The sequence below is a fragment of the Salarias fasciatus genome, chromosome 23 (assembly GCF_902148845.1).
Source record: "Salarias fasciatus chromosome 23, fSalaFa1.1, whole genome shotgun sequence".
Taxonomy (NCBI): Eukaryota; Metazoa; Chordata; class Actinopteri; order Blenniiformes; family Blenniidae; genus Salarias; species Salarias fasciatus.
In genome coordinates this window covers 5,863,816-5,886,807 of record NC_043766.1, presented here as the reverse complement: position 1 = coordinate 5,886,807, position 22,992 = coordinate 5,863,816, and the positions used below count along the sequence as shown (strand labels likewise).

Here is a 22,992-nt window from a genome sequence, read left to right as displayed (position 1 = left end):
TAAATCAGGACCTACCATCTCATTAGGCAGCCAAGATCCAATAATGGGTCCAGAAACAAAGCAAGTGGAGCGCCAACAAGATTCCTTTTGCCAAAGTGACGTGTGCCTGACTGAGCCCATCTGTTTGTGTCCATGTGCTCAAGGAGTCTGGCTGCTATGGATATTACGTGTACTCTGGCAAGCTTGCTATGTCAAGCTCAATATAAACCTGTGTAATGATGAGAAAAAAGAAAAAAGACTGGCATGTTTGAAATCATGTCTCATCCGACAATGGATTAACTGTGATGTGTGATTGTCGTACAGTACACTAAGCAGAGAGTCCAATATTTATCTGGGTCTACCTGTACCTGCACCTGCTGCTGAGATGAGTAGTGCTGACGTTCCAGCATTCAGACAGGAAATCTCACTAGCTCAATATCTCTTCTCTGCGCCAGTGGAGAAAATGAAACTAAAGTAGAAAAGAGTTTTGGTGAGCACCTCATGTGCCAGTGTGTCCACGCTCTCCACAAGCAGAGCTGATGAATGCATTTCTAACATGATTTCCTGTTTTCTCTCAATGACAAACATGCTTACTTAACTACAAGAGAAGTCAAAAGTACCAGTGCTTCGATATATTTTTTTGTCCCACATGTCTAAAATGAATCAAAATATGGCAATTGCATACAGAAATACTCAAAAGATTTGCTGTTGAAAATCAGCAGATTGACTAATATATACACGACCAAACGCTGCAGCAGACATCAGGCAGCTTAATGCTGCAAATTCCTTCACCCATTTCAAATCTAATAATGCATGGTACGTTATCTTTACACTTGATTAATCCATATTCTAACCCTATGTGCTCAAGTACTGTTTTTTTTTTTTTTTGTCCTGAACCCTGTCATAAACCCGAGATGATATTTATTCCTACCAGAGCTTCACTGCATTTTAGATGCTGTGTTTTAACTACGGAAAGAGGATTATTTGTTACAAGACTATTTTTGAGATTGCTGCTTTGCATATAGTTTATTTTACCACCTTAATGGAAAGTTGCCTCTAACCTTTCTTAGGTGTTGTGCAAGGTACTGAAATATAGATGCAGCTTTCTGTCACTGCTTACTTTTATTAAAGTAACAGAATCACTGCAGAAATGAATGCAGTCAAAACTAATTTATCACCTTTTATGCACCTTTATGGTGAGTCAATATATTCAAATGGAACAAAACAATCAAATCTACTGCTGTTTTTGTCATCTATTCATTCGATGAATTCAAGAGCTGTAAGCGTGATGAAGTTGAAATTCCTTGACGTTTGTATTTTGAACCTGTTTTATTTGAATTTCCTTACAGATTCCCTTTGCTGGTAACAACTTTACATCCTATGAGCATCCAGACGGAAAGCACACAGCCAGAAGTTGCCACGGCGATGGCTGAAGCGTCAGCTCCTCCTCTTTCCCCCTCCGATTTCGGACTGTTGACGCCGTCCCCACCTCCTGACTTATGTGCGTCTTGTGGCCACAGCCACCAGCTGGAGGAGAACCATGAGTACCTCTACAAGGACGAGGTGGACGACGATCTGGTGTGTCACATCTGTCTGCAGCCGCTCATCAGGCCCCTGGACACGCCCTGTGGACACACCTACTGCCAGGAGTGTCTGACCAGCTTCCTGCTGGAGAGTGACTTCTGCCCTGTGTGCCGCACGCCGCTCATGCTGCAGAGCTGCAGGAAGCCCAGTCTGCTGGTGCACAAGCTGTTGGACAAGCTCACCGTGGCTTGCCCCTTCACCGATCATTGCACTGAAACTCTGGCGCGTGGAGAATTGGAGGACCACATCAAGAGCAGGTGGATTTCCAGAAATGCAGTTAACACTTTTAAACCATCATTAAGCAAAGTAAATCTGTATTGTAGTTGGAAGAATCAAGCATGTACTTGAACCTTTCTTTTTAACCCTTGTGTCTTCTTATAAGTACAATGACCTGCAGTAAACACACAGTAAGTTTCCCGCCCTCCTTTGCCCGTCGTCATTAACCCGCAGCTTAAGCCCTAAAGGGGAAAGTTATTCTTCCATCCATGCTTTCATCTAAACTAGGGCTAGCTCCTCTGTTTATATATCATCAAAAGATAATACTTTGATTTCCCTCATTCTGAGTCTGTTTTCATTAATACTCATTAACACTCCCTTCACCCAAAGGCCGCTGGGATAATTAGTGCGTCTTACCACACATCACACACGGGCAGCACAGTGTTTTATATTCGTAGGCACTTCAAACTTTGAAACCCAAGTTGCATCAAACTCCTCAAGCTATGAAAATGTGACTTTGTCCTTTTTATCCTCCTTCCGTTTCATTTCCCACACCTACACGTGCTTGCATTTCCTCCACTTCCTCCCTTTCTTTACTTTGCCTTCTTTCTGTTCATTTTTCCCCCCAGTCTTTCTCCTCGTGTAGTGTGAATGTTATAATGAGGTTTGGATCTCTGAGGCCAGCTCCCGCAAGGATTCAGCCACTCTCCCATTGTTAGAAAGCCTTATCTGAAGAGGTGAGAGGCCACGTCCAGGGAGATAGCTCGACACACTCTGCGCAATCATGTGAAAAGGTTTCAGTGAAACACCCATTTCAACATTTCTATCATGGTTCACTGATTGGAGCTTCTGGATGTACTGAACAGTGAACTAAATTGTTCATTGGTTCAATAGTTTTCAATTCAAGGCTTTTTTTTTTTTTTTTTTTTTTTTCAAATATTGTTGCCAGGCTTTTATAAGACATATTGTAGGGAAACACGCATGGAGAAATGAACACTATGTAATCATTATAACCTGCAGAGGAGATAAGAAGTGGCTCAGGTAGCTGTTTGTATCGAGCAATGCCAGTTTGTAACACTGAAGAGTTTCCGTTCACCTGAAACAGACCATTATGCCTAGAGACTTGTTGTCTCTGTGGAGGCATTTGGAGAGTTTGAGGTGGTATATTTGGCATTATTGTCCAACTGTGACACACAGCATGCTACAAAGTAATAAGATATGTGATTGAAAATATATTCTCAGTTTGAATTGTGCATCTCCGAAAAAAGGTTGAATCAGACGATACGCTTCAAAGCTGGTGCTTTATGTACGAGACACTGCTCTTTCCTACTGCATCTATATTTCTGACTGAAACAGCAGACTGCATTGTCTCTGACTGCTGCTACCCTCAAATCTGGCAGGAGGTCAGCAGTTGTAATGACTGCCATGCCATCTGGTCACAACTGATTTTATAGTCATCTGAGCATTCGTGACCTTTATTAGCCTTCAGATTGAGAAATCATCATTCTGGAAACATCCACTCAGATCATGAACAAAATCTTCCCATGCAATCACTGGTATTATTTCGTTGGTTTTATAAGTTCTCTTGGAATCGCTTGTACAGAGTTAAGCTAGAAAAGACCTCCCCGTTGTATGCCGGAGGTACTTTCTTTTCTTTTAGCCTGTGACAAGCTGCTACATGTGCATCTGCAGTCTGTCGAGCCTGAAACCAGTTTTCTCTGCTTGGGATTCCTCTCACTCTCATGTTTTTGAGATTAGTCAAGTTAATTTACTAGTTTCATGTGTACATTTCGATTTAGTTTCTGCCTTGAGCACAATACTTTCTTCTTCTGTTGTGTCTCATGTTCAAATACATTTTCTCAGCCCCGCTGAGAAATCCCTCACAGCTTCAAAAAAATTTAGATAGAAAAGAAATTGTCCCGGATGCTGTCGCCTCATTCAGAGTCACAATGTGGAAGTTATTTTTCTGTTTACCCTCCAGTGTATTATGCTTTGATGACAGATAAAGAACAAAATAATAAGTATCAATAAAATTAATGGCAAATCCTTAATTTCATTAATTTTCTTGAATAAACAGTGAAACTTGTTTTACCCAGACTGAAGGGGGAAAGAGCTGGAGGCGATCACAGATAACACTGGAAAGGCAACCTGGACAGGTCAAAATTACCAGTTCACGATCGAAAGACTTTGGGAAAGTCAGCTGTCACCAATAGTTGTTCAGGAAATGCTCCCATGGATCAAACCTGAGGTCTGAGAATTCCTGCATATCATCTAGACCACTTTTGTATCCACTCCTCAAAGCAACAAGTGAAAACAGAAAGTGAACTTGAGATACCACTAAAAAAATACTAATTCACAGTGGCAATGTAAGGCTTAAGTCGTGCAGCAAATCCAAGCAATGCTTCTCGACACAGGAAGCAGTTTTCAAGGTCCCTCTTTAAAAAGTGATGAGTGATGCTGCAAGAGTAATATTAAGCTTTTTGTTTGAACATAATCCTTTACATTCAAAATAATATCATAATGGCAGTCTGAGTTTCAATTGTTAAAAATCCCACATAAAATGTGAAAAATTAGAATAAGATCTTTTAAACAGGTTTGTTCTCTTATAAATGCCACATTCTTGTGTTTCCAAACAAACTATGATGTTCTGAGCTTTCCATGATTCATTCAGTCATCAAGAGAAAAAAATGATTAAACAAATATGGTGGGTGGCTTAATTTGTGGCTGTCCTGAAGTCTATTCTTCACCAGATCCCCACATATTGCAGAAATACTCTGCGTTAATCCCTTAGATAATCTCAAGGACAAGGAAGTAAACAGTTTTTGCGTGTACTGTTATCTTTTATGGAATCTGGTTTAGCAAAGTGATAATGCCGTACTGCTAAGATGAAATTAATCATTGATAGGATCTGTATTTATTATTCTCATGTTTTTCCATGTCTTCCACTTCTTCAGCCTTCACTCTGCATACATTTAAATCCTTTGGCTTCCTCCTGACGTTGGTGTTTGTAATGCAGAATTACAAGAATGTCCAAAAATATGGTGCACATTTTAAAAAAAACAAACTCTTGTTGACTTCATGACAGTGTGAAAAATTGGCTTCTGCAAGTGGGAAATGGAAACAAATTGTGCAAGAATATGTGTATATGTGTATGTTTTGATGCTGTTTTTGAGCGACTGAGTTAATGTGCCAGTGTATGAAATCACTCCTGTGGGGCAGACTGGCTTCTGTTCACAAACTGCATCCTGTCACAATCCAATTACTTTTCCATTTCCTGTGTGCCCTGTGGTCTTGTTGCTGTGCGTACTGTTTAAATACCGCAGGACAACTTGTGCCTCAGTATGCACGAATGCATGCATTAACACAGATGCACATTCCCGTGTGTGTACGCACACAACAAATTCTGCCTATAACCACACAACCTCCACCCATGAAATATTCATTCAGACAGGGTATTTACACCAGTTAAGTATCTTTCTCAAGGGTGGCAGACGGCTCAGCACTATGAAAATTGGATAACAGTGGGAAAAAAAGGTAAGAGCGAAAGTATAAGGAATGAGAAAAGAGAGGGAAAGGAATAGAAAGTTGTGTGATGTTGATTTTGAACTTTATGAATCAAATATGGAGAGATGTGGTAAAATAGATGAATAAATAATACCTGCGAAAACTCCACATTTCTTAAAGTAGAACAAAAATAGTTTGGAGTCTTGCAGTGTTTTCTATTCAAAGTTCGAGCCACATTATGTCTCTCATGCTCTGTGCTTATGACAAATGGATAAAAGAGACACAATAAAAGAAATGTCTTATACGCCACAGTGCAGTTATCACTTTCAGTGTATCCTACATCTGAATTTGTAATGAAATTAGACCAAGGGCTTAATGCTGGTTACTGCACCTAACGATCTGTCAACACACACACACACACACACACACACACACACACACACACACACACACACACACACACATATCTAAAGATTCCTACACAATCGGTTGAAGCAGATGGAGTTTAACCTTTACCAGCCTACCTGTTTTTTATGTATCCCTCCCTGCTTCCATATTGTAGAAGTGAATGAGTGTGTAAGTGAATGACTGGATGAGTGAATGAAATGTTCAGAGGCAGAGAAGACGACCACGTCCTGCCTTTTTTCCCCCCTCCCTCTCCATCTTGTTCATTCATGTCACTCTGAATAATAAGCCTCCATCCCTGCAGAGAATATTGATTTGCCAGTGTGTTTTGGTCATGCTCTGTCTTTTTTTTTTTTTTTTTTTTTTCCACACATGTCGGCAGATTCTTTTGAGCGATCAGACCAATCTGCTGCACTGGGAGCAGTCCATCATTGGAGAGCCGGGGTGAGGGTTTGGAAAGCAACGTTTTCTCCCCCTCTCCCCTCTTGCCTGCCTTTAAAGCACAATGTGTGTGCATGCACGGAGGGGGAAGGTGAATGCAGAGGTGCATGTGTGCATGTGTATACGCATGTAAGTCAGGCACAGCCAATCAGAGCTTTACCTGGCACCTCTCACACCCCTTCTCCTGCCTCCTTTTTGGTCTGCTCCATCACACCCCCCCACCCTCAGTGGTTTCTGCTGCAGTATAAGTCACAGCCTGCGCTGTTCTCCCTGACATACACACGCGCGCACACACACGCACACACACAGAGCAGCGGACATGCACACACACTCATACGAGCGCAAATCCTCTTACAACTCGCCAGTGCCCAGAGCAGATTAAGGGGCTGCACATCTCCAATTGTATTCCAAATGTGCCACCTTTGCATGGGTCTCCTTCCTTTTTCTTCTTGCACTTTCTCCTCTTCCTTCCTGCCACAACGGGACTTCTCCTCTGCAACTGCTTCTTCTGCTGCTGCTGCTGCTGCTGCTGGTGCTGCCACTGCTGCTCCTTCCTCCTTCTCCGCTCCGTCTTCAACCTCTGGCAACTGGCCCATTTGCCTCTGCAGCTGAGATGACCAGGCGGCAAGCCTGAGGCAAGGGAAGAAACTCACACAGACAGAGGTAGAGGAGGTGGTGGGGAAGGAAAACAAAGAGGGGCTGCAAAGGTAGGAAGTGAAGGATTAAATCAGATCTGAGAGAGCCTCTGGAGAAAGAAGCAAGGCAGGCGGGGAGGAGGAGGGGAGGGGGAGGGGGTCAGCACGGCCAGGTTTGGAGATTTGGAGTTGGAGGTGGAGGAGGAGGAGGGGGACGAGGGGGAAATAGGAGAAACAGGACCTATAGTTCAGAGAGGAGAGAAAAGGGGGGAAGAAGGAAAGAGCTGAGCGCTGACCATGAAGGCTCTGTTGCTGCTGGTTTTGCCTTGGCTCAGCCCGGCCAACTACACAGACAATTTGGGCAACCTGCATATCCTCTATTCTGAACTGTGAGTACAACAATCAGATTTCCTCTTGCATCCCTCCCATCATCAGCATCACCATCTCACCCCTCTGCCAGCAGACCATACAGCTGTTACTGTGTACCTGTGTCTTCCACGTCCACTGTTTATGTCCATGCAGCGCATTCACGTCATCCTGTGTAGAACAATGTTTACATTTGTGTCTTTACTTGACAAGTCAGAGTGTTCAGTCCACGTTGTAGAAACGAACAGATTGTTCCTTGTTGATGCTTTAGTTGCTGTGGGATGCAGCAAAGCCAGCAGGTAGGGCTTACTGCTGTCCAGGACAGTTTGCTACAGAGCAGCACTGCAGCATGGCATCTCTCCCCCTTTCCTCGCTCTCTCCCCACTCTCCCTTCAGCAGCATGTGTGAGTGTGTGACCACTGTTGATTGGATCAAAATGTCAGCGCGCATTTGCTCATGGCTGTGGAGTTTAAGCCACGGGATGTGTATGTTGAGTCTGGCCGAGGATACGTGTGGTTGTAACCCGGGTGTTTGTTTGTGGAACAGACTTTCACCTCAGCATTAAAAATTCATGGCGGTCTACTCACATCTGTTCACTGTACAATTGTTTAGGTGCAAACAATCATCATAACACTGAACATGAACAGTTTAACTGTCTGTCTTTTAACAGTGTCACAAAAAAAACACACCTGTTGGAGAAGATTTACCTGGCGTTTATTTTGAATTATTGCTTCATCTTTAGCACATGAATATACAATTCTCAATACTGTCTTCTTTATATTGTTAATACCAATAGTCTAAATATTGGTGCCAACTTATCAAAGAATCCAGAGTCCATGAAGACTTGGAGTAGTCCTGTCAGTGGTTGGGACGACTGTGCCTAAATTTGTTGTCATCTTTCAATTGGAAGGTTGCAGGTTTAATACACTATTTCTCGCTTTCCACATGTGGCAGTGTCCTTGAGCAAGGCTTGGAACATCGAACTGCTCCCATTGGATGGTTAGTGCGCATCGCATGGCAGCCACAGCCATTGGTTACAGCTCCTCGTTAGCTTAGCGCACAGTGTCTCCACCTTTCACTTTGAAGTCTCGGGTTCGATTTCCCAAAGGGGAGATCCAGAAGCTTTCCTTTATTTTAAGCCATTTCCCTTTGGGATTAAGAAATTATTTTCATTTTATTCTATTCGATCACGGCCATTGATATATTTCCTGCAGTGGTGCCAAGGCCTCGTACTGTTTTTGCACAACAATATACATTACATTGCCATCATTTTGACTTCTCATCTTCCCAACTGAGTTGTGTGTTTTGTGATGGCCCCAAACAGATGTGTTGTAAGAGAGGTGATGTTGACAATGTTCAGTGGCTCTGTGTGAAGCCGGAGCTCTATGATCCCTCTGAGCTGGTTAGCTGCTCCTTTCTCCAGTCTGACGGAAATGTTCCATTATACTGCTTGAATGCATGGGACAATGGAGCGCCTTGCAAATCCCTTCATTTTATTGTATGCTTTCTCTCCATTGAGTGGGGCTTTAGCTCCTGCAGACACCACGAGCCCGTGTTGGGCGGCAATGAAGCCAAACACCAGAGGAGCGTAAGAAGGATGGTGGAGGTAAATGGATTGAGTCGGTGCGCTCCTGATGGAGATTGAAAGAGCTCACAGTGCAGGAGAGACGAGAGGCAACAGGAGGGTGTAAGGTCACTTCCTGAACATGCTTTTCATTGGACCATACATACAGCTGACACAGTGATGACACCCAGCGTACCAAGTGAAGAGGACTCTTCACTGAGAGCTGGCTTGCCAACAATCTCCTCAGATTTCTTTCAAAGAGTTCTGCTTGAGGAATATTGACAGGCTGTGTTTTGGAGAAGGATTCTGTACTGGTGACACTGAGTTTTTTTGCTGATTATGACATGACAGAGAGAGAAACCAGGAGCAGACAAACGCGGACGTGGTGTTTTTCTGCCTGGCTAGAGAGCAGTGGCACACCATTTGTCTTTATCTACACTGTTGACAGGAGCAGCCTCCAGCTCCTCTTGTGTGATGACCGCCTCTCTGCTTTGCCTCAGTTTTCTTCTCTCTCTTCCTCTCTCTCACTCTCACTCTCTCACTGTTTGTGCTTCTTGCTTTTCTCAATGTCTTTCAATAATATGATTACTACATGAGTTCTTATTGCATGGGAAAAATGAAAGTTGCACGCCTGCACTTGATCAGACCTGTGCTCACTTTCTACTTGCTATATGTAAAGTTTAGGTCTAACCAGCAGTCCACATTACTCTGTGATGATTTGCTTCATATAGTTGCTCCCATTGTACTTTATCAATACGAGCCACTACAAATGCAGCACAGAGAAACAACTGTGGTTTTTCACTTCTTCCTTTTGAACACATACATGTGTATTCCCTCCCCTCTGTCATCATAACCTCCCCTCTTAATCGCAGTACTTTACAGCAATAATGATTAATCTATGTTCATTTCAGAGCCCGGGCTGAAGTGTCTTAAACACTATGATTAGCTTAGCCTCCATCCCTTCAGTCCTCATCTAGGAGGCGTTTGATCACTGCGAGCGGCACACACTCCCAGTGCTCTGGACATCTTCAGCATGGACGCATCCTAACAGGATTAGCCACCCGGCTGCCGCACACTCTTTGGATCAGAACAATGCGAGTCGTGTATTTAAAGCAGGTCCGTTACTGAGTCAAAATCAGCATACCGTGAATTGCCCTCTTTAGCCCTGTGCTCCAAGTGTGGGGCAGACTTCACTAATTAGACTTATGTTTGGATTACATATTAATCTTTGTTCCGTTGTTCGGCTGCTCTCCATGTCTCATATTATCTGACAGGGAATGAAAACAGCAAAATACAGTGGAGGAAAAACATCAAGCTAACAAAATACTTCCTGCAGTCCTGAGGGACCCACTCTGTTCCATTATTATTAGAGAGGCAAAATGTGATGCATCTAAAGTTTAAGATGGAAATATCCATTTACCCATTCATCCATCCAGCAACTAACGGAAAACCGCTAGAACACACATTAACTCACTAACCATTCAAGACAGTGACATTTCTCATCCCTCTATATACTATACCAGGTATTTACTACCTGCCTCATTTGATGGCGTTCAAACAAAAACAAAAGAGAGAGAAAGGAGGAATATTGAGGACATTAAACTTGTTGAACAGAGATGATCATAAACTAAGTAATTCAATTTACACCTTATATAAACCCAACAGCAAGCCAAAACACACATTGGCTGGCTCCTTAGCTGAAGTGTGCACTCTGCAAGGTGTACAAACTGCCACAAAAAAGTGTATGAAAGATGTATATATTCACGAGGAGACACAAGTAGCAGGTCAGAGTATTTATGTTAAACAAGCCTTTCTCTCCCATGTGTCTCAGTTTGAGCAGAAAGATAGCAAGGCAACCAAAAATCTAAGCTTCAATAGTGCGTGCTGGAATATTGTGAAAATGATTGTTAAACTGTTTACCTTCGAATCTGGCAGGCTCGCCGTCTGGCCGTCATTTAAGTTTTGAGCCTTGACGTGCTCAAAGTGGAACATTTTCAACAGCTTGCTGTCTTCAGCTGGCTAATCTGCAGGAAGGGGTCCCATGTGAGCAGCCAGCAGGGTGTAACTGACAGCAGAGAGGAGAGCACCGTGGGGTTAATCTCTCACGTGAACAGTGCCCCGCTGGGTGCCAGGGCTTTGGGTTGGGCTGACCAGCACTTGGCTGCATGTCAGCCAGTTGTACTGCGGCACGTGGAGGTACAGAAACCAGGACACTTCCAAGGAATTGTGTGACACAGAGTGAAAAATATGGACTAAAAGATAGCAAAAGCAATGTGGGACAGTGGCCTGGTGGGGATTCTGTCGTCACGTAGTGTAGCATGGGAGGGGGGGATTACAGTTAGATTTGTCTGCACTCCAGTAACAGAAAGTTAGTATTTACCCGCAGGGCTGGAAAACAGTCTTTGTTGAGGTGGACATACGTAAGGTGCATTAGTAAGCTGAGATTCTGCTTAGCCAGACGGCAGAGAATAAATCAGTTCTTGTGCTTCCTTTGCTCTTCTTCTGTGTTGACAAAAGGAGTGTGAGATCGGCCTCCAGGTTGAAACCAGACACAGACACCGTAAATGTAGCATAAATATTCTTCCAGTCCGATCATGGGGTCAGAGCTGGGTTGATGATTGTGCGTATCGACTGGTCGAAAAGGCATGACTCAGAGTTCGGGCAGGCTGAAACAGGCTGACTCGGCTGAGCCCTCTCGCTATGTGATTGTAAACACTTGGATGCATTAAGCACACCGAACCTGCCGAGCCACTGCTCGTTGCATGAGAGCACAATGGGGAGGCTGAATCACAAACAGGCAGGATTTATCTGCTGCTGTATGCGTTCACTTTTGTTTTCAGCCAGGCATTCATCTTCTAAGGCGGAGAGAAGTCGCACCCAAAAATCTCACCACCTCCTTTGATTTAGCAGATCTGTCTTTGGAAACAAGCTTATCCAAATTTACCTCCCATAGCGAGGACAGTCCCCTCAAGCTGCGGCCTCACCCCCCTCCCCATGTGGCAGATGGGATTACCCCTTGCAGCAGGCGGATCCAATCAACACACGAGCGCATCCCGATTAACACTCCTCAGGTTCATCATTAACTGGATTACTCTGTCTTTATGTCGCTCTCTCCTCTTCTGCTGCCTGACTCTATCTATCATGCTGTCTCGTCCCTCCCACTCAAATTTTACTTTATGACTAAGCGATGCACTAATCTAATCACGGAAAGATATCCAACCCTTTATAATCATAAATTCAATTAATGGTCACCGCTGCTCTCCACGCCGTACCAGTAGTCTTATTGGGGTACTTTGTTTGCGTCTGTGTTTCTGTTAAAGCCACAGGTGCTCAGCCAGAGATCAGTATGCTGTTTTCTGCTTATTCTGTGAGTGTTCACAGTTGTCAGCCTTAGCCTGATTAAAACAGGCCTCAGCCTGGTTGTACTTTCAGTGCGGTCCATTCGTGGTATTATGGACAATTCATTCCTCTATTGTAAAAGGACCAAATGAGTCGCATTTCAATCTGCTTTCAGTGACTCAATTCAAGAATGAATGCATCACAGATCAGAACGTATCCTGATGAAACATACACAGAATAGTACTATCAGTTTTAATTGTGATTAATTGAGGGAGGGTTGTCATAGATACATTTTTTTTAAATTGTGATTAATCGCAGAATTAGGGTCTGGGTTAGCAACTGGCTCAGAGGAAAGAAAGACGAGAGAGAAAACTCATTTTACTGTAATTGGGACATTGGTTTTTTCATCCCTGTGCACTACGGATGAATTATGAGGATTAGATTCTTCATTTGAAGCTTGAAAATGTCAGAAAAATCCTACTGTGGCCATCTTGGATTGTTCGACACTGAAAGAGAAAATGGGACTGGCTTTCCCTTGAGCACCTCAACTTTAAAATGTTGGATGATTCAAATTCCATATTTGTGAGTGTTTTCTGATGAGAAACTGCTCCAGTTAAGTTAAAAGATTCAGATAAAGCCATTTTTGTGCATAAAATTTTTGATTTTGCGTGTTGATTAGAAGTTCACAAATTATGTGATTAATCACGATTAATTGTGGTCAGAGTTGCGATTACTTAGTTTTTAAAAAATTAAAAAATTGATTGACAGCGCCAATACAGAGTGTCACTCTTTGCAGCAGATCGTCTTTGGTGTATGCAGTTTATACAATATATCATGAGCTTTCAAGTCATACAATATTATACCTCTGGAGAACAGTCTTCACCATATCCTCCATTATTGTCATATTTATAACTGCTGTCAAAATTATACTATAAAATTGTTCTCATTCATGCTCCCTGTCGACACCTTTTGATCTAATATTAAAAATGACAACAAAGAAAGCAAGACTACAATATATCTTCTTTTTCTGTGAACAAGTCTGACTGAGCCTCAGCTATTGTCAGACAATATTTTTCTATCTTTGAATCAGGTGGGATAGATGTTCTGTACAGAATTACTCAATCTCAAAGGTTGCTTCTGTGACATTGTTTTCCTGTGTTATGAAAGTAACAAGAATGGGACAGAGAGGGTTTCTTGACAGATGGTTTTTCTATCATCAGCAACAAGAGCAGCAAAGTCGGAATTTGGTTTTGTTTCCTTTTGCTGCGTGTTGAAATGAATCCTCTCTGGTTTACAGTGTGGCAGAAACAAAAGCCTGTGTCTGAGCTCTAAACTAAGCAGTTAAATGTATCACCAGCTGCGTCTGTGCGTCCCAACTTTCATTAGTGCTCCAGGAATAGACCCAACGCTTTCTCACATTTTCTATCGCAGAAGGAAGCCTCCCCTATATCACACATGCACAAACACACATTTTCACACACACGTGCTCACGATACACAACACGAGATGCCTGGGATTCCTGCATGTCAGGTGTAGTTTGTACATTTCTTCAAGAGCGTCAGAAAGTTGACTGCTACTCATTTTATCAACAAGAAGTATCTGCTGCTGCTTTTTTTTTTTCATAAAAGAATAAATAGTTGCTTTAATGATGCAAAATCAGCCGAAGTGGGTTTTACATGGCGCGGCTCAGGTGGAATTTTTGTCCCCAACGGATGAACAACGAATCCTCCCAAAAACAGTTTTCATGATCACACAGCTTTAGAATACGCACTGAGAACAAAGCTCACTTTCTAGATCTGACTTTACTGACCTGGAATCGTCACCTGAAAGGAGGTAATTTGCACCATGTCCCAGAGTGTGTGTCCCAACACGATTGTCCGTGGCAGTCAGGGAGCGGAGAGAGTATTTGGGTTAGGAGGGATAATCCACTCACCCCTAAAGAGGATTGGAAAATCTCACAGGCTTTGATGAGTTGTGAGCTGGTGTTTATTTCGCATCACAAGAACGGGGCAGTTTGTGTCGCAGCCAGGGCGCTTCGGCACGACCGTCGTGCCTCAGATTGTGTCGTGGAGCGATTGTTATTGGACTTTGAGCGGGTGGAGTGGCAGACAGGAATCAGGGGGGATGAGCGCTGAGGATATTTCTGAGTCTTCGCTCTTTATCTTGCCACAGATACCGGGGTTGGGAGAGATGATGTGATAACCGGGGCTGACCGCTTCAGCTATACAGCGGTGTTAATGAGCACCATATAAACCCTGTGATCATTTCCAGAAAATTGGTGCCTTCCGGAAACTCAGTTTTTCTGAGACTGCTTTTTGCAAAAGGCCTCCTCACTGTTTTTACCAAAGAAATATTTGTTCATGAAAAAAAATTATACTAATGTGAAGGGAAATGGCAAAGTGTGTATTTATAAACTCTATGTGGATGCGTGCCCTTCACATTCAGGCTTAATTGTCTCACTTACCTTGGCCTCTGATAGTCAGAGACCACCCTGGCAGTGGAGACGAGGGGCTTCCTGTCATGTTTCCCTGCTGCTAACCTCACACAGTCTCAGCATTAAAACTTAGCCATTAAAACTCTTAGCAGCTGATTTATGGCCACAGTTTTTATTCAAATCGTATGCCCTGGAGGAAGGAGATTTTAATTAAGAGGAGACAAAGCCTTTAATAAACCAGACTTGCACAAAACAATGGCTGCGTGCTGCTGAGATAGCCTCTAAATTTCTAACACTTACCAATAACCATAACTTGTATCTTTTGTTCCCCACACCCGGGCAGCTTCTGTATATTCTTCTTTAGTCTTTCATCAAGCTGGAAAATCACCGCGCAAGAAAATGAGCCCTTAAGATCTGCGCTCAGTCGCTCGCACACAGATTCAAAGCTTGTGTGCATTCATTAATCCTTGAAAAGGGATTTTTATAAGATTTGGGTGGTCTGTGAAAACGTGTTAATAAATGAGCCTTTATTCATAGGTATTTGCCCATCTCCACTGACTTGACTGTGGTTTTGCATTTTCCACTGCCCACTTGTGAAATAAGGTACCGTTGACAGAAGTTTCCAGTTCCATGTAGTCAGCGCTGAGCAGCTGCTACACACCAGAATCTACTGAAGGAGTTTTGTGGGTGAGAAAAGGAAGCAAGTGCTTCAGGGAAGAAATACACCACGATCACTGCTGCTGCATGGTGATTTGGGAGATTGCGAGTCTATATACAGATAAAGGTATTAACCTCAGCTGGGAGGCATTAAATTTAATTGTTACACAGCAACACAAGCTGTGCAACAGTGGGCATGATTAAAGGTGGGATCTGCTGGGCAATTAGATTCATTTTACTCCTGTTTGTGTTGGAGAGTGGTGAGATATTCATACTTTTGTTAGGGAAACCACACCAGAGGAAGCTAAAGGAAACGCATTTGTTGGCTAGGATGGCATATTTATTTGTGTAATTGTGGTGAAAAAAGAAATATTGATTCAGTGTTTCCACTCAACAATATGAAAGGCTGACATAGGCTTTATTCAGTGTAGTAAAGTAAAATGTAGTCTTTTAATCCATTTAATTTATTCAGCATATTATTAAGAAAATCATAATATTCATTAGGTGCAAGTTAACATTAAAGCCAAACTAATAAGGTTATTCTGAAAATAGTCCGACACTGCAGCAAATTTGAAGATGTAGAAACTTTAAATCTCACATTTGGGTTTAACTAGTTTCATCATAGTGATATTCCTTCCAATTCTTTTTTGAATGTATTTTTTTGTCACTGTTTTGGATGTTTCAGGGTGGAAGAAGTAATAAGAAGCATCGGCTTTAGCCAAGCGTACTGGGGGAGCCTCAGGGGCCCCTGTGTTCAGTTTTTACAACGGTAACTGTTTACTCTGGTGACATTGTAAGTTGCGTTTCGGTGTTTTCATCAAACTAAGAAACATTTTTATGAATCCTCTGAAGAATCTAACTGAGTGCCACTGGACACATTTATACTGCTTTCTGATTTGTGCTCAACTGAAATAACGCAAGTCTTTTTTTTTTTTTTTAAATGAATGGAAGGACTGAGGAATTTCATGCTTGATGCAGCTGGAATGTACGTAACGATGTGCTTTATTGGTCAGCTTGTTTGCATACATGACATGCAAAATCTCCTTCACTGCAGAAACATTGCTCCTGGTGTCGACAAGCCTGCGCACATGTACATATCCCATAAATGATCGTGCACATATTAGTTTGGGGACTTTGGCGCGTACTGTGAGTCCTGAGAGTGTTTTCAAGCTGTATTCAGTTTTAATTCTTCTAATTGACAGTGAGTGACGCAAGGAAAGCTTCTGCCCCCTCCAGGCTGCAGCACTGCCCTCACCTCTGCTGCTGATTGAAATATTGCTCTATTCAACCACTTCACTCAATTAGGTGGTATGTTGCTGCATGGACATGCTTGATAGCATTCAATTTGTCTAACTGAATGAGCAAGAATAACTCACGATGGCGCTGGCTACGTACAGGTACACGCATCAACTGTATCGCAGTGTTATATCACAGCGCGCACACAGAGATCAATCGGTGCTTCAGCTCTTGGTAATGTTGTATCTGACTGAGAGTCGAACTCGTGGCTACAAGCAGGTTGCAGAAGCCACTTCAGGATGAAATGATTTTCTCAGGAAGAATGGGCAGAGTGCGTGACCGAAGCAGGCAGCACTGTTATTGAGACAAAATGCTGCTTCTGATGATGTGGTGCCCTGAGGGGGCCGACGGCCTCTCGGGGTTCAAATGGCTCACCGGTGTGTAATCTTGTTTCTGTGGCGACTCTGCATTGATGCCTACCATCTTGCCTCACTTTCACTTAACCTCTCCAGTCTGGCTGAATATCCCCCACGTAAGACCCGGCAGCGCAGGAGGAAAGATGCCGCTCCCTTTGTTTTTCCGAGCTACCGTTGAAGTGGGGCCTGGGTTTGATCCAGCTCATTAAAACCCAGTTAATGTTTGTGCTGATGGCTCCACCGAGACAGCCAGAGAGACAAGCCAGAGTTATTCTTGCTTCTGATGAAGCGTCAGCTCAAAGCCTTTTTGGCTTACAGACGGAGGAGAAATATTCAACAATACAATGCCCCGAACTGTCAGGATATTTTTAATTCACACTCAAGAATTCCCAGTTTAATATTGTCAGTGTGAAAAGCCTTTCATAACACCTATCATGTAATGTGCATGCGTCTATGCACATGAGAGAGCCTGTGTAGTTGTTTTTGCTGTTGATGACAGAAAGATGACATCTGGAACGAAGGAATTCTTTCTCTTTTTTTTTTTAATGAAAAACAACAACAAACAATCTCTGCTTATAATTTAATGTTGTGTCAGCTTGCCCGCCCTTTCCCTTTAATGGTGAGAGATTTTCTTGCATTTTTATTCTGTCATCTGTCAGGAAATCCCAGAGAAAACACACATCCAACATGCGATTATAGATATTGTCAAAAGAAGGCTCCACAAACGGCAAACAACAAAGAGGTTGTGTTTTTTTTTTTGTTTGTTTGTTTGTTTTCTTAAGAGGACAAAATGTGACATTTCTGGTACAAACTATGGAGAGTTGCTGTATGGATTCTGAGCAAGAACGCCATAAAATGCATCCTCTCGTAACGGCTGTCATTGTTGTGGTTTGCTGTGCAGACTTTGCACCCAGCTTTTTGAGTGTTAAGGTCAGGTATGCAGACTTTGTGTGAGACATTTCCGAAGCAGAAGATAGAGGTCAGTTTGGCGAAGTCCTGCAGCTGGAGGGAGAAGCTAAAATTTGCTCACATTAGATGAAAGAATGTGACCTTTTCACTGGATGCGAACATGAATTTGTTGACATTCCCTCTGACTTGCTGCAACATTTATTTCAATTTGAGCATTTCATGTAAAACATCAGTATCATCATCTTTTCATCATCATCGCCAGCATCAATTATAAATCTTAAGCTGACTTTTTTTTGTATTCTGTTTGCAGATGTAAAGGAGCGTCTCACTATGGGCTCTCGGCAGACAGGAAGCGACGCTCACAGGAGGGCGAGTGCACCGACAGCACATCGGAGCTCACTATTGCCACGCTGCCCAACGATGGCCCCACCTCTGCCGCTGTGGCTCTGCTGTCAGACGAGCCCGGCCTCGTCAACCCGGCCTTTGATCCCAGCATGGAGGACAATAGTCAGTCTGGCAGCACGACCAGTCTGGCCGCTCGCAGCAGCACCAAGAAGAGTGAGTGTGAGTGGGCGAAAGGTTGTTTGTGTGTGTTAGTCAGTTTTTGTCTTGTGTGAATATTAAGAAAAAAACATAACTGATAATCATTAGTTAAATTTAAAATGGTTGAAGTTCACAATTTAAACTTGATTGAGTTTACTGAATTGTAATCTTTGTATTAATAACTGTATTTAAATGTGAAAAAGTCAAGTGTATTATGACATAGGGCAATTGTGACAAATCCATCCATACTGTCTTAAAGATTGGCTGCAAGTGTAACATGGCATTTAATATCGAACAAAGTAATCCAAGTGTTATCCAATTCAAGCACAAAATTCACTTACATTCTGACCCATTGTTTTTAAAGGCCAGATGTGACAAGAATGCAGAAATGAAGCAAAACATACAGTGAAATTTATAGCTGGAGCTTAAAACTGAGAAAAGCCTCAGCTATAACTCATCTTCCATAAGTGAAGAAACCTTAATATTATCTGTCATCAAATCCTGACTGATTCTGTGTTGTTGTCAGGAGTCATTTGTGAATAAATAAGCATTAACACTGCTTGGTCTGGACAGACAGAGTGACAGGACATGTTTGTGGTTAACAAAGAAAAACTACATTCATTTTAATTCATCCATCCGTGGAACATTAAACACTGTGTTCCTGAAGTAACACAAAGTCCACAATGCCATTGAGGCAGTACCTGCTATTAGTTGTTCAGTACTGAAATCACTTTGAAGACCTTCACGTCTATGCGCGCAAATAGATTCACAGTTTAAACAGCATGAATGGTTAATTTTAAAATGACCTCAAGATAAGTGCTTCGCAATTGGTGCTGCTCTACCCAAGGTGTCAGACAGCTCCGAGAGAGAGCTGGAGGGAGTATGTTTTCCAGGTTGACCGACTGAAAATCAATAGCGACTGGAGAGCTCTGCAGTCACAGTTACGTAAACCTCCAGTTAAAACCACATGCTGTGATCTATGTTCAAACATACGTTTTACACTTGCAGACACAACGCATCAACCGGGCTCTCATTCAACCTCAGATACAGTCTTTGTTCGACCTAATGGTCTCTGATAGAAATCCTATTAACCAATTAGCTCCACTGCCTTGTGCTTTTTCACCAATCCATAAAATCTCTCTTTGAGAAAAACAGTAGAGAAACACACAGAGAGAAAGTCACTGAGAGGGCAAGCACATTATACACCCAAGAAATGGAAGGAGAGTTCGCTTAAATATAGCCACACAATGGTGTTTTAATGCCCAGCGACAGCTTTCTCTCCCACGTGTCTCCACTGTGCAACCGCCAAGCCGTCAGGAGCGAGTGCTCCTCTCTGTCCATCCACTATCCTTTTCCCCAAAGTAAGCATGGAAGTGTGGGGACACCGAATGACGCTGCACCAGCACTTTAGGCTCAGCGAGCTGAGTGTCCACCACCACCACCACCACCACCACCATGAGCGCCACTACTGCTGAACAAGCTGTCAGCTCCAGAAATGGCTGGTGCTTTTAAAGAATAATGTGGCTGTCAAGAGCCCTTGCTTCTTCATGGTCCCGCAGAGGGAAGGAGGGGTGTTGCAGAGGCATGCTGCCCTGTGCTTGGTGCAGCAGCCTGGGCACTGCAGCCGACTCTAGCATGTCTTGTCTTTTTTTTCTGAGAGGACCAGAGTAGCAGACAAGAGGTCTCTCTGAGGGAGTTTCTTTTGACGTGGCCACTAGAGTTCAGTTTGTTATATCACTGCAGGAGTTATGCAACCACATACCTGTACTCTGCACAGATTGGGTCGATTGATTAAAGATTCAAAAAGCGCCAATTTCAGAAAGCAACTCCATGTCCAAAAAAAGATACACCGTTGGAACTTTTGAAAAGCTACTCAGGAAAAGAAAAAAATGAGTGAAATATAATAGTCTAGGGGCATTTGAGTGTAACTATATAGAGGAGATACAGCAGATGTTTCAATGCAGGAGGCTGTCAAGCAAGAACAAGAGACGGAAATATGCCTATAAACAAAACACTTCTCTCACAAATTGGCTGTTTAATGTATCTCATACATTGGGTTTTATATTAGTTTGGTCTCAGAGGTACAGGTATCATGTTTGATGGTTGGAGAAAAAAAAAACACTTCTACTACTTTCAACCACGGAGTTGCTGACTCCTACAAAAGCCACAGCTGGAGTAACATACTGTACATTACAATTTTTCTTTTACCAAGAATACAGGGGCCCTTCATAAAAGCATCGCTTTATAGTTTATGGTCTCTCAGAACTGCCTCATAAGACATGCAGTCTGACCATACATGAAATCACAATGGTTTATAGTTGTGCCAAATGGACACATTTTGAGGTGGAGAGAAAAGATGGCTTGCATTAAATATGGGCAGTTTCCTCAACCTTGCATGAGTGTTACAAGAGGGCTCACAAAAAAAAGTCCCAATGCTGATCTCCTCTGTCATTCCAACATAGCTGGTCATCACAATGTTAAGTGAGTGTGTGTTCACTCAATCCTCACGTTCGGAAAGCACTGAAATGTCACATGCAGGGACCCTGACTCCGAAACTCTGGAACGATGGAAGAACCACAAGTTAAAGACAAATAAAAGCACTTTTGAGGCAGTGTAGCAAAGCACTTTTCAACCACGTGCCTTTAATGTCTAATTTCAATTGCCATCTCACTGTCACAACAGAAAAAGTGAAACTGAAGCAGCTGTGGTGGAACGATGTAACTTTTTTCCTTTCTATTAACACCATGGTCTACTGAGGCATCTTGAAAGATTTAAAACCAAGGAATTCAATTAAAACAAAACTTCATATTTTTTATCTATGAAATACTCCATTACTTCACAGGTCTCCCATTATTCCTGTAACTGTCTCTGAGGAGCTCCTATTGGCTGTGAGGAGTCAGGTCCAGACATGTCTGGGCATGTTGAGGGTGAGGGAAACTATAAAGCATCTCTCTTTCTCGCCTGTGTCCTTTACAGTCAGAAACTTTGACCGCTCCTCAGTGCGGAGCCGTTCCTTCCGGAGGTTGAACCGAGCCTTCAGCGTCCTTCGAAGGACCAAGAGCGGCAATGCAGTCAGCAACGAGACATCAGAGGAGAGGGACAATGCCCGAAACTCCAGCGTGCCACAGGAAGGTATGAGCTGCAGCCTTTACAGGTTCCTTCTTTAATGTCCCTGAAGAGAACTCTGGAGAGAGGGCTCAAGGTGCATATGCATTTCCAAATGTGTGTATTTGCGATGTTCCCTTGGCTGTAGCAAGAGGGCAACATGGCTGGGAGCCCACAGTGTAGCAGTAGCATATGTTTCTTTAATAATTCAGTGGCAGATTGCATAAGACCGCTGGTGCATTACTACAGACAGATCAGGAGAGAAAGTGGTAGCCAGAGGCACTTTGGATCCGGATGGGAGTAGCAGAGGTCACTTGAGATGTGACTGATGACGTTGTCCTTGCTCCCCACCTGCTCTTTTCTTCTGCTGCATCCTCTTACTCCTCTCGGCCTTCCTACTCTTCATCACCACCATCTGTACATCCTTCTTCTTCGCATCATTGTCTTCAGGTTTGCACAAACTTGACAGAGTAGTCCCCTGAGAAGCCATTAATAACACAGTAGATCCATAAGATGTTGCAGTAAAAAAAAAAGTGCTCCCTTGATATTTGATGTAGTATTCATAGACCAAGCCTTGTGATAGTAAAGTACAGGAAATACAGTTCATTAAAATAGGGTGTAATGTTAAAGTCAAACTGCAGTGAGATAAGAAAGATGAGAAGGAATGTGGTATTGCGTAAGAATGAAGGCTGACGAATGATCGGGGACTAGATTATTCTCTGAGGCCATCACTGAGTGGAGACTGAGAGAATAGATTAAATATTCATTGCTTGCCACTGGAGAGAAGGGGATAGACTGGGACGATGGAAGATAGAACAAATGCACAGAATAAAAAGAGGGAACAGCGGATACAAAAAAAACAAAACAAAACAATAAAAGTAAATAAATAAATAAAAACAGTGTGTTGTCCCTGTGGACAGGAGAGTGCACAAAATCAGAAATGACAGCTTGAAGTACGACAGAAGTTTACGGGGTGTGTGATATAGAGAAAAGGGTTGCATAATAACTGCAGGTTCCTGTTAATACGCCCTCCACCCTTGAAGCAATCTGCACCGATAAAGGCAAAATATTGACTTTGGAAAGGAAAAAAGTGCAATGTTGAGTAGAATAAGAGACTATGGACGTGGAGCTGGAGACGTTGAGGGAAACGGCCCACTGAGGGATAAGAGCAGGGGGAGACAGTTTCACAACCCAAGAAAATGAATTGAGATGAAAAATGCACCCTCTCTTGTCAGCTTTGGCTACGACAGTTGGCCAAAATAGTCAAAAAAGATCCCCACCCACTTCCACATGGTTCAGTTTCAGATGTGTCATTCTGCTGTTAAGTGGAATTCACCATCGGGCTCCAGGAGAGAGGGGGGTGCAAACTGAGGTAAAACTCGCCAAAAAGTCCATTTCATCTCAGAAATGTTGAGATTTCCAGTGAGATTTGTGAAGATGCAGAACTGCTTAGTGGGATGCTGGATGATCACAGCAACTTGGAAAAAAACTGAAAAACCTGCGAGGCATAAAGACTTCATACTTGCAGCACTTGGACTGAAACTGGTGTATATTTTAGCGTTTCTTGTATCCCCCACCCAAGTAATAACTTTGTGGAAATTCGAAATCGAGGGTTTTCCCAAGCATACTTGCTACAGATGTATGTGACTAATGATACAA

The 22,992-nt window shown here is 42.9% G+C and overlaps 1 protein-coding gene across 5 annotated transcripts in view; it reads left to right on the top strand.

Moving 5' to 3' along the window:
• lnx1 (ligand of numb-protein X 1) overlaps positions 1-22,992 on the top strand; it is a 36,047-nt gene that overhangs the window by 5,120 nt on the left and 7,935 nt on the right. For 2 of the 5 annotated variants that reach the window (XM_030082892.1, XM_030082891.1), the window contains exons 2-4: positions 1,329-1,820; positions 17,996-18,249; positions 21,205-21,360. In XM_030082892.1, coding sequence (XP_029938752.1) covers positions 1,360-1,820; positions 17,996-18,249; positions 21,205-21,360 — 871 coding nt within the window. In that variant the 5' untranslated portion in view covers positions 1,329-1,359. Of the gene's footprint in view, positions 1-1,328; positions 1,821-7,016; positions 7,154-17,995; positions 18,250-21,204; positions 21,361-22,992 lie in introns of those variants that run through there. The other 3 variants (XM_030082893.1, XM_030082894.1, XM_030082895.1) reach the window with 3 other exon arrangements.